This window comes from Pyrgilauda ruficollis, unplaced genomic scaffold, assembly GCF_017590135.1.
Source record: "Pyrgilauda ruficollis isolate IOZ18807 unplaced genomic scaffold, ASM1759013v1 scaffold2, whole genome shotgun sequence".
Taxonomy (NCBI): Eukaryota; Metazoa; Chordata; class Aves; order Passeriformes; family Passeridae; genus Pyrgilauda; species Pyrgilauda ruficollis.
The window spans coordinates 12,186,106-12,197,608 of record NW_024519206.1 but is presented as its reverse complement, the minus strand read 5'-3'; the positions used below and the strand labels follow the sequence as shown (position 1 = coordinate 12,197,608).

The following is an 11,503-nucleotide window of genomic DNA, read 5'->3' as shown; positions in this document are numbered from 1 at the left end:
GGGGGAATGGATTCGCCCGGGCAGGAGAAGCATTCTCTGAGTTTGTGTCCACCCTCTCCCCAGCCAAGTGACCCTCATACATCAAATTACATAGCAGTTTCCAAGACAGAACCTATTATCGCTAAGTTGGAAGGAAAGTTCAAGCCGTGGTCATGGAGATGAACGCTGGTTTTTCAGGTTTCTGGTGTGTTTTTTTCCCCCAATCCATCATGTTTTAACAGGTAGGATCTGGCTGATTCCACGAAAAGTTAGTGTCTTGAAAATAACTGCTGAAAAAAACAAACCAACGACCGCCCCTGCTGGCCTCTCTGGAGGGGCTCTGAGCGGCGCCGGGCGCAGTTGAGGCCGGACCCACTCGCGAGTGGGAGGCAGGCTCGGGGCTCGGCGGAACGGCCCAAGCCGCGCTCCAGGACCGAGAGGGAGCCGCTGCGGGCGGCGGGCGGGGCTCGCCCGGGCAGAAACCACTGCTGCCAGGGTGCGTGACCTGGGCGGCTCGGGGTGGTGTGCGGGCACGGAGGGGAGAAGCTGCTGGCTTCGTTTATTTTCCTATCGAGCATTTCATAGACAAGCCTAAATCCATCACTTGGGGTCGGGGTGTTTAAATATCCCTGCCTAGGAAACCTTTCCACCCTGCTCCTGCCCCCTGCCACACGTAGACGGGAACCATCTCTTATATTTCTTTGAAGTTGTATGAAGAGCCGTAACCAGGAGGGAAAGGCTAAAAATAAAGCGACGCTGGTTAAAGGAGAGGGTTTGATACTAGAGTTGGACTGAAGTAATAGCCCAGCCCCTTTGCATTACCGATTCCTCGATCACCCTTATCTCAGAGACCGGTATTAAAACAGCCTCTTGGTGATAAACCATCAACCCGCTTGCTCTGTTCCTTAAGAAGAAAGAAATAATAATAATAAAAAAACAAACCTAGAAAGCCTCTATCCCGGTGCAGCAAAGCACATATTTGTAGCTGCCAGTAAATCCAGGCAGCTTTTATATCGAAATGCTCCACGCCTGAGGCCAAGTCATGCTGCTAAATATTGCTGACCACTTTTTCTTTTATGGCTTTCATGTCACTTAGCTATTGAAAGTAAGATGGATTTGTACCATTTCTTCACCCTGCTCTGCTCTCCCCACACCCCAGGTCTGCCCGGAGAGGCCATTGGAGGAAGAGCGCCACGTGACAGAGGGGTGCCAATGTTATTCTCCAAGGGTGTCAAGACCCTGTCAGTTTGCGAAATAAATATTGGGAAACAACGAAATGCAAAAAGCGACCTACTACGACAGCTCTGCAATCTATGGTGCCTACCCCTACCAAGGAGCAAATGGTTTCACTTATAATGCGAGTCAGCAGCAATATCCTCCATCTTCATCACTTGTGGAAACTGAGTACCACCGCCCCGCGTGCTCCCTCCAGTCCCCTGGCAGCTCTGTGTCCCACCACAAGGCCAATGACATCAGTGAGAGTTGCATGAGGACCCTCCCCAGCCAGACTCTCCAGCCCCCCAGCCTCGCTGACCCACAGGCTCCACCGCAGCCACCTCCAGCCCAGCAGTCACAACCTCCACCTCCGACCTCCACCTCACCACCTCAAAATGCCAGCAGCAACCCTGCCCCGGCCAACCCCACCAAGAGCCCAGCTCTTAACTCACCCACCGTGTCCAAACAGATATTCCCATGGATGAAAGAGTCTCGGCAAAACACAAAGCAGAAAAACAGCAGTTCCAGTTCAGGTATGAAACATGCTCCCCCTCTCCCTGGGTATTCCTGGGCTGACTATGCATCCGGTGGGGAGGAGGGCTGTCTTACCCACCTTCACTTCAGGGAGGGGAGGGTGGGGGCTTTTTCACCCTCTGAGTTGACCCCATGAAACTTTTGGAAAGGGCTTGCCATCACTCAGCTTATTCACTGAGGGGAGCTCGGTGAAAAAAACACCCCATACAAAACTTTCCCAGCCTTGCAGAATGGATCTGAACTGACTTTGCTTCCTAGTGCCAGAACCACTTGTGCCCTCCAGCATCTATCACATTTCTTAGGTAATCCCCTCTTCAGTAAATCATGTCAGTGTGGAGCAGCCCAGGCCTTAAGCCAGAGGCTTGTCCCAAGTACTTTGTTGGCATGGTGCTGTTAGATTAATAAGACAGTGACCTATCTCTGCTGAAGTGTAACGGGAATAAAATAGCTCATAATCATGTGCAGGCAGGATCAATGCCCTGCATGCAGTCAGAACCTCTTCCTATTTTAATAAGCTGATTGGCAAAGTTACAAGCCTGGTAAACAAAAATCATTCAGGAGTGCTATAAACTTCAGCCCATAAAACATTATTTGAGGGATGGAAGTGTATATCAAGGCTTTTATTACTCAAGGAAACCCAAACTGATAACACCAGTGCTAGCTCCAAAGCCCAGAAGTCAGGCTTATTCTGATTTCTTCCTCTTCTTTGCTTAAATGTGCCTTAGAAATAGAGTTCAAAACTTTAACAAACGTTTTGCTGGTCTGCTTTTTAAAGCTGTGGTAACACTGCTGTTTTCAACCTTCCATATCATGTATTTATTTGATTAAAAAGCAGCAAAACTTAGATATATCTCTATGCTTATATGCAAGCCTAGCTACCGTGTGTTCTTCTTTATACATATTATACTTCCCAATCACTACCATATGTTCATGCTATATACCAGACATGATTAAAAAATCCACTACACTGATAATTCTATATTTATGTTAAAATTTTGTATTGTAGATATCTAGCTTTCAGGCATTTGTAGCTGATATATATATATATATATATATATATATATATATATATACATATATATATATGGAGAACAGCTATTTCTCGAAGACTCTGATCCCACTATGTCAGTAGAGCCACAGGTTCAGTTTCAGCACTTCTAAACCTCACTGTGTTTCCCTGAACCTTCCTTGCTCCTCTTTACCAAGCTCAAGATATGTTGGATGCTGTCATTCTTAGGGGAAGCAAGTGTAGTCATACAGTGACACTAATGAGGTCAAGGAACTCTTTCAAGGCTTGGAGCTTGGCACAACTGAGCTCATGCCTTGAGGGAGCACTGGCTGCACGCATGGGCATCCATCTTGCCTTTGGGAGCTGAAGTCTCCAGGTGCTGGTGTTGTTGGCCGTTTTCTCATGTTGCCGTGTGTAGGTTTGCCATGCTGACTGTGTTCTTTGTGTGATTTACATAGGTGAGAGTTGTGCTGGTGATAAAAGCCCTCCAGGGCAAGCCTCCTCTAAGCGAGCCCGTACAGCTTACACAAGTGCCCAGCTGGTAGAACTGGAAAAGGAGTTCCACTTCAATAGGTACCTTTGCAGGCCACGAAGGGTAGAAATGGCTAATTTGCTCAATCTCACAGAAAGACAGATCAAAATCTGGTTTCAAAACCGCAGAATGAAATACAAAAAGGATCAAAAGGGAAAGGGTATGATGACCTCTTCAGGAGGACAGTCCCCAAGCAGAAGCCCCGTCCCTCCAGCTGCTGGGGGATATCTAAACTCTATGCATTCTTTAGTAAACAGTGTCCCCTACGAACCCCAGTCGCCTCCACCATTTAACAAGCCTCATCAAAACACCTATGGCATCCCTGCATCGTATACTGCTCCTCTTAATAATTGCCCACCTCCTCAAAAGAGATACACGGGGACAGCAGCTGTGACACCTGAATATGATACTCATCCTCTTCAAGGCAACGGTTATGGGAATCCACACATACAGGGAAGCCCCGTCTATGTAGGGGGCAACTACGTGGAGACCATGACCAATTCTGGGCCTTCCATCTTTGGTCTAACTCATCTCCCTCATCCTCCCTCTGCCAACATGGACTACAGCGGGGCTGGGCCAATGGCCAACAATCACCACCATGGACCTTGTGATCCACATCCAACATACACAGACCTTACCGCTCACCATCCTTCTCAGGGAAGAATTCAGGAAGCGCCCAAACTCACTCATCTGTAAGAGACAGGAGTCACTAAGAGGAACAGCAAGCCCCCAAGTTTTGGAAAGTACTCATCCCTTCCCTTCTCTCTCCTCCCCCCAACATGTGCCCTCCCCTTCCCTTCTCGTTTCTTTTGTTCGTTTCGGTTTGTTTTGTTTCCTTTCGTAAAAGCGTTTTCTAGTTTATGTGACGTAGCAATATTTGTTGCTTGAATTGCTCTATAGTTTCACTAGTGGATATTTATCTTCTTGAACTGTAGCCTTGTGTCTCACTTTGGGAGTATGCAGAGGCTTTATACTTTACCTTCTACACTTTTATCAAAACAGGGTATATGAACAAATTTTCTATAAAAGGAATTCTTAAATGTGAATTTGTTCGTACATGATTGATCCCACGGGGAAGCAATTTTTTTTATTGCACTTCTTTTAAATAGCAAGAAAGACATCAAAAGCGCTTGGACAGGGACTTCCTGGACAATTATTGATACGTGTAAGTCTTTCAATGTGTGTATGCTGGTGAACATTCAGATTTATTTATATTTTTTTTTCGCAAACATTGAATAATCTAAGTGTTTAAAATTTTATTTATCCCCATTTGTTCATATTTATATATATATAAAAAAATCTGTACCCTGAATATTCAGGAGGCCATATATTAGATGGCATATCGGCACGTGTTAGAAATATCATTTGAAAGGAAACTATTAACTCCTTTTATTAAAAATAGTGATAATAATGATGATGACGATGCAATAAAATCTGGGAAAAAAGATCGCGGTTTGAATACTTTATGCTTGTAACATCCAGCCAGGCAAAAAGTGTGTGAAGCTGAAAAGGCTAGATTTGTTTTGAAAGTTATACATTCCTTGCTGCTCACGCTCTGGAAAAAAAAAAAAAATAAAGTTTTTATTCTGAATAATAAAGAGTTAAGGACATGTTCTTCGCAGCTCAGGGGAATGGAGAGCCCTTCATGACGTGGGGAGCTAGGAAACTCGTCTGTAAACTTACACGAGGGTCTGCTCACCCCAAGGGCCCCGCGATGCCTTTTCAGCATTTCATAGGCAGGGAGAGAGATTTTTCTTTTCCCTTCTCTCTCTCTCTCGCTTTTTTTTTTTTTTTTTTTTTTTTTTTTTTCATCCTTTCTTCCAGCAGGGTTTCAGGGCCCGCGGCCGCCGCCTCCTCCCGCACCCGCTGCGCGGTGCCCGGCGGGCGCGGATCGCCCCCTCCCCGCGGGGTCCGGGGGGGATCGGCCGCGGAGCAGCTCCGGGAGGACAGCCGGGGCTGTGGCTGTGGGTGTACGAGCGTGTGTGGGAAGCACAGGCGCCGGTGCTCAGGACACAGCCCCGCGTGGGTGCGGAGGGGCCTCCTGGTCGCCGGGCTGAGCCGGGCGGTGGCGGCTGCGGAGCCCGGCCAGCGCGGGGAGCGGGCTGGGACAGCAGCGTCCGGCCCAGCCGCGAACGCGCTGCGGGTGAATGCGCGCACTGCTGCTCCTTCCACTCGCTAACCCCGCCGTTTTCCCCTTTTCCTTGAAGAAGTGGATTTTACCTTTTCCTTTCCCTATTTTCCCCCCGAATTATTTTTTAAAAATATTTTACTGGGACTGATTTAATTTTTGCTGAGCCGCCTTTCCTCTCACGGCAGCCTGAAGGTGTGGGGGAGGGGAGCGTTGTGTTCCGTTTCTTCCCGCGGGGGGGTGTGGATGTGTGTGCGGGTGTGTGTTTGTGTCGGAGAGCGGCGGGGGGACACGGTACTGTAGAAGGGTGACGGTCCCTGCCCCCAGTGGGCACCCGTAGGCGTCCCCGGTCCGAATCGGCTCGAGGTGGAATGGAGAAACCCGCAAGCTTGTGCTTAAATCCGATTTTTTTTTTCCTTTCAGGCAAAATGTCCGTAATTTTTAGATTGAAACTTGAAAGATAAATCAAAACGGACCTTAATAGACTAGGTAAAATATACCCCTGCACGTTTATAAAGACATATTCCTATGCTGTGTAGATAATAACGCACGCTGTTCACCATCTGTATCTTTTAGAGCACAGAAAAAAAATGTCGCCATTTTGGTCTCATGCTGAAATATTATTAATCTTTGGGCTTTACCTTGTTCCCAGAACCATCCTTGCCTGATGCTGAAACATTGTCATGCATCCGTGAATCAATATAGAGCTTTTCTGCATAAATAGATAAAGCATGCCCAGTCAAAGAAAAGGATAGCAAATAGATTTATACCGTGCTGTTTATTGTATATATAGACATGTAACCGTGGAAGGAAAGGCTATGTAGGCTAATATTTTTCACTGAAATCTGATTATTACACAATACAGACCAGCGACTGATTATTACTTTTGTAGGCGAAGGAAGCATTTTTGCAACATTGCAAGACAATGCTCGTTTCAAAGGAGCGCCCTTATAAAATTCCAGCCGCCCCCCCCCCTCCAGCTCTCCGATCAGTTAGGTTAGATACAACAAAAGGTAACGGTACAGTCGCGATACTTACTTTATACTTACTTTAGCACCACGAATTGCATTTAGGAAAATGTTCAAATAGAAGGAAGTTGGCGTCTCACTCCCCTCCCACCCCGAAGAAAGAAAAATACAGGCGATTTCCCCCCCCTTCTTTCCATAAACCGTATTCAATCCTCTCTTCAGAGCCTGTGGGTTGCAAATAAGAATTTGTAATTTTGCATTTAAGATTCGTCCGATTAAAAGATGCCCCTGGAGGCAGAAGTAATTGATTCTCCCAAGAATTTCGCCTCCTCTCTGCAAAGGTTTTGTTCCAGGTGGTTTTTGTATTAGACTGACCACAAGAAACAAATGTGCAGAATAGAGACACCCACACAGGTTTTACTCACAAAGCCTGGTTAAAGTCCAAACCTCTCTCTTTATTATTTGTCATCCTGCTCTTAATCCCAATATTTTCCAGAGGGGGGAAAAAAAAATCAGAGAAAAGAAAAAAAACGTAGGCATCAAGAAGCAAAATAAAACCGGACTTTTCCCACAAGCAGCCCAGTCCTCTGCCAGCATATTTTAAAAGCAGCTTTTTTCCTTGTTTACTTGCGTTTCTTGCTCTGCCTCTTTTCACGGCCACATTTGATCTTGGAAAGAGCAAGAAGCTTTAAATGTGTTCTTAAGGGCCAGTAGCTGTCAAACCTTTTGGCGGCCAAGATTGATCGCGGGCAGACACCACCAGAGCTTTGTTTGGACTAAAAGCAAGAAAATTAAACCCCTTGCATTTTCCAGCAGCATCGATATTTGTAAGGCATCCCTTTTGAGGGATTAAATGACAAGTCTCGTTCTATATTTTATTTAAACAAGCAACCACCAAAAAGCCCATTTAAAGCCTCTCGGCCCCTCCCCTCCCCCTCTCTCCAATGCCTTCGCAGATATGCTATATCTTGTGGGTGCATTAACTTAAAACCGATTTTTAAAATGCACTTCGTGCAGACTGGACGCAGACTGATCCACTGAGTGCTTGGGTCTTGTTTTCTGTTTCCCCTCCCTCCACTCCCCCGTATTTTTTTTTTTTTTTTTTTTTTTAATATAATTACGAAGACAGTTGCCGACCCCTGTTTGGCAACTCCGAAAATAAAGCGAGACGGCACCTCATCGCGCTGGCGATGGTTTCTGGCTCCTGGAGGACGCGGAGAGCGGCTCGGAAGCGCCTTCCCCCGGCCCCCGGCGCACCCCACCCCGCCGTGCACCCCGGGCTCCGCGGGCAAGCAAGCCCCGTCCGGGCTGTCTAGGGCGGCTGTGACCGTAGGATTCATCGGGTTGGTGATTGTGGCCATCATTGTCATCACTCTCCCTGTCGCCTCAGTATGGTTGGAAAATTATGCCAAAAGCATCCAAATTCGGGACTTGCCTCGACCTGGCAGGGGTGACTGGAGGCGGCGGCGGCAAGAGCCAAGCATCGGAGGCGAGTGCCGTCTCTCAAGTCAGAACCCCGCAGCATTTTCGCTCTGTCTGGCCCCCTGAAAACAAACCCGCTACCAGCCCATATATTTCCTGGTAATCGAAAATACTCACCAGACCCAGCCTACTACGGTTATTAAGCAAATTATGCCAGCAGACGGGAGTATCGTTTGCAAGCTAAGGCACGGGATATATACTTTTTTTTTTTTTTTTTTTTTTTTTTTTTTTAAGAGGCAACAGCCAGACGCGTTTGCAGCCTAGAGATTTGGCTCGCCCAGAGAGGTTCTCCTAGAGTTATGTGTTACGGTCCAATCCCGGGAAGCCAACTGGAGAGGGAAGTCATGAAGCGCCAGGGCTGCTGCCTATGTGACTCTTCCCCTCGAAGCAAGGTTGCTGAGGAAGATCCTGATAAACAATGGCTCAGCACCGGCGACCGATTGTTCTCCATACTGTACACCCGATAGCTACCAAAAAAGAAGAAGAAAAAAATCAAACAAGAACACAAAGCCAAGCAAACAAACAAACAAACAAAAAATACAATGGAGCCCATTGAGGCTGGGTCGGGAAGGAGAAACTAGTTTTGGAGGAAGTGCTATTCCTAGGAAAAAATCAAGACCCTCTGCTTCAGACTCCTGCCTGGGTGCCACTTCTTATGCGGGGGCCTGACGGTGTCAAAACTTTGAAGATTAATGGATTACTTTGTTAATGACTCAAGGCGTCAGATTGAGGTGCTTAAATGATTTGTGAGGTGCAAAGCGTTTTCCTGACAGTCCCAAACAATGAGAGAAGAGTGTGCGGGTGGATGCGAGGAAGGCAGCAGGCTGCAGGACAAGCAGCCACACACACACACACACACACAGACACACACACACACACACACACGCACACTCTCGCAGCCTCTCTCAAACATATCCACGCACACGCACCCTCCTCCCCACCCCCGATCATTTCAGATTAGGACGCCAAGGGGATAGATACTCGAGATATCATTTCCCCTTTTAAAAAAAAAAAGTGTAAATAAAGCCTTTCTGGCCCCCAATGAGGCGTTCCTTCCCGACTTTTTTGGATCAATCAAACAGACAGTGGCTTCTTTTGATTAAAGCCCAAATTGTCATTGGGCAGAGGCAATCATGTGACAGCCAATTCGGTCCAATTTCAACCTTGTCTCCATGAATTCAATAGTTTAATAGTAGCACGGTCCCCATACGGCTGTAATCAGTGAATTAGAAAAAAAACACCCCACCAGCGATCTTCTATGCTATATTTTTTTTCTCCTCTCTCTCCTTTTTCCTGGGCCTTCCCCTCCCCCCGAGGCCCCTGAATCCGAGGGAACTTTTTCTCCGCGGGGGCTGCCAGTTGAAGGCCATGAATTTCGCATTTGAGCGAGAGATCGGTTTTATCAATAGCCAGCCATCGCTTGCTGAGTGCCTGACATCTTTTCCCCCTGTCGGTGATACATTTCAAAGTTCATCAATCAAGAACTCGACGCTTTCACACTCGACACTGATTCCTCCTCCTTTCGAGCAGACCATCCCCAGCCTGAACCCCGGCAGCCACCCTCGCCACAGCGGCGGCGGTCGCCCCAAGGCGAGCCCCCGCGGCCGCAGCGGCAGCCCGGGCCCCGCCGGCGCCCCGCCGCCCCCGGAGTACCCCTGGATGAAAGAGAAAAAGGCGTCCAAGCGATCCGCGCTGCCGCCCGCTTCGGCCTCCGCCTCAGCTGCTGGACCTGCCTGCCTCAGCCACAAAGGTCAGTCCAAAGACGTGCCGCCAGCCCCGCCGGGCCGCTATTTTGGCTCCCCGCATCCCCCCGGCTTCGCGGGGGGACGAGGCGGAGGTCGGGCGGGCGGGAAGGACGGAGCTGGAGGGGCTCGATGGAAACCCAAACTTTCCCCAAACTTGCCTAATGCGGGATGATTTATTTGAGTTGGAGCTGACCTCTCTTGTCTCGCCGTCCTAGAGTTAGGATATTTGACAGTAATGAAGAGTGATAGATTGCTCCCGCTCAGCTAAGCAGCTGATGCATTAATTATAAATTGCGGTATGGCTAATATAAAGTTTGCTCTGGTGTGGGGAGGTTGGGGAGCTGGAGGCAGCGATTTGGCGGAGGTGGCCGAGGGGCACGCAGCACCGGGCGCTCAGCAGTGCAACACAATGGGTTTACTGCATCCAAAGGCGGCCATTTTGTTGCAGTTGCTATTTTATGCTATATGGACATATAGATATAGACACATACATGCAGAGAGAGCACTCCCCCCCACCCCCCCGGGATGCGATGAGCTGGGGTGCTGAAATTCAATCCGTGCATTTATCTGTTTTGTATGTGTGTCCGTGTGCCTTTGCTTTGGCTCTTCGGGCGGTGATGCTTTGGGGTGCGTGTGGTGGTGGTGTTTTTCTTTTTTTTTTTTTTCTTTCTTTTTTTTAACAGACCCCCTTGAAATCCCCGATAGCGGTAGCGGTGGATCTAGGCGCCTGAGGACGGCTTACACCAACACCCAGCTTTTGGAGCTAGAGAAAGAATTTCATTTCAACAAGTATCTCTGTAGACCAAGGAGGGTTGAGATTGCAGCCTTGCTGGATCTGACTGAGAGACAAGTCAAAGTCTGGTTCCAGAACAGGAGGATGAAGCACAAGAGACAGACCCAGTGCAAGGAGAATCAAAACAGCGAGGGGAAATTTAAGAACCTAGAGGACCCCGAAAAAGCAGTGGACGAGGAAGAAGAGGAGGAGGAGGAGAAATCCCTCTTCGAGCAAGCCCTCAGCAACGTCTCCGGCGCTCTCCTGGAGCGGGAAGGCTACGCTTTCCAGCAGAATGCCCTCTCCCAGCAGCAGGCTCAGAATGCGCACAATGGCGAATCCCAAACTTTCCCCGTTTCGCCTTTAACGAGCAATGAGAAAAATCTGAAACATTTTCAACATCAGTCACCCACTGTTCAAAACTGCCTCTCAACAATGGCCCAGAACTGTGCAGCTGGCCTGAACAATGACAGTCCTGAGGCCCTAGATGTCCCTTCTTTACAGGACTTTAACGTTTTCTCCACAGATTCCTGCCTACAGCTTTCAGATGCAGTTTCGCCCAGTTTGCCAGGATCTCTGGACAGTCCCGTAGATATCTCTGCTGACAGTTTTGACTTTTTTACAGACACACTCACCACAATTGACTTGCAGCATCTGAATTACTAAGAAATTAAAGAAGTCCTCTCCCAGGGTCCTGCTTTCTCCTCCTTATTCTTCTTAATTTTTTCCCCCAGTGAATTAATTTTATGTTTCCCCTCCCTTTCCCTCTTCACTATTTTCTGTTTGTTACTTCCCTCTGATATGCCATTTTGCCGTTTCTTATGAAGTTTTAGTTGTGTTCAATTTTAACCTAGTCACATTCTAGGTCCTTCTATGAAAGCAATATATGAGGTCTGTAAGAAAGTGATCATATAGGAATGTATCTTCACTTTCTTTTTATTTTTGTATTACATTAGGATGCGTTGTCATAAGTATTTTTGGTAGAATAAATTCTTGTTTGCTACAAGGAGCTTTCTCTTTTTTCTTTTTCTTTCTCCTCTCTTTCTCTTTGCTTTTAAGATGGATAACACGACGGGTATCTCTCCCCATCCCTTCCACTATTATTTTACTAATAATCAAAATCCAACGTTCTGACAACA

The 11,503-nt window shown here is 47.6% G+C and overlaps 3 protein-coding genes across 4 annotated transcripts in view; all 3 read left to right on the top strand.

Annotated features, from left to right (window-relative positions):
• Positions 1-338, top strand: part of HOXA6 (homeobox A6) — a 36,469-nt gene extending 36,131 nt beyond the window's left edge. For both annotated transcript variants that reach the window (XM_041466872.1, XM_041466870.1), the window contains one exon: positions 222-338. In XM_041466872.1, the coding sequence (XP_041322806.1) occupies positions 222-225 (4 nt within the window). In that variant the 3' untranslated portion in view covers positions 226-338. The remainder of the gene's footprint in view (positions 1-221) is intronic.
• A 4-nt stretch (positions 339-342) lies between these two features.
• HOXA3 (homeobox A3) lies at positions 343-4,862 on the top strand. The gene is made up of 3 exons (XM_041466866.1): positions 343-475; positions 1,139-1,727; positions 3,196-4,862. Exons 2-3 carry the CDS (start codon positions 1,256-1,258, stop codon positions 3,963-3,965), a joined length of 1,242 nt encoding a protein of 413 aa, XP_041322800.1. The 5' UTR covers positions 343-475; positions 1,139-1,255; the 3' UTR covers positions 3,966-4,862.
• Positions 4,863-8,759: 3,897 nt separating this feature from the next.
• Positions 8,760-11,406, top strand: HOXA2 (homeobox A2). The gene is made up of 2 exons (XM_041466867.1): positions 8,760-9,597; positions 10,276-11,406. Exons 1-2 carry the CDS (start codon positions 9,216-9,218, stop codon positions 11,028-11,030), a joined length of 1,137 nt encoding a protein of 378 aa, XP_041322801.1. The 5' UTR covers positions 8,760-9,215; the 3' UTR covers positions 11,031-11,406.
• Positions 11,407-11,503: the final 97 nt, after the last annotated feature.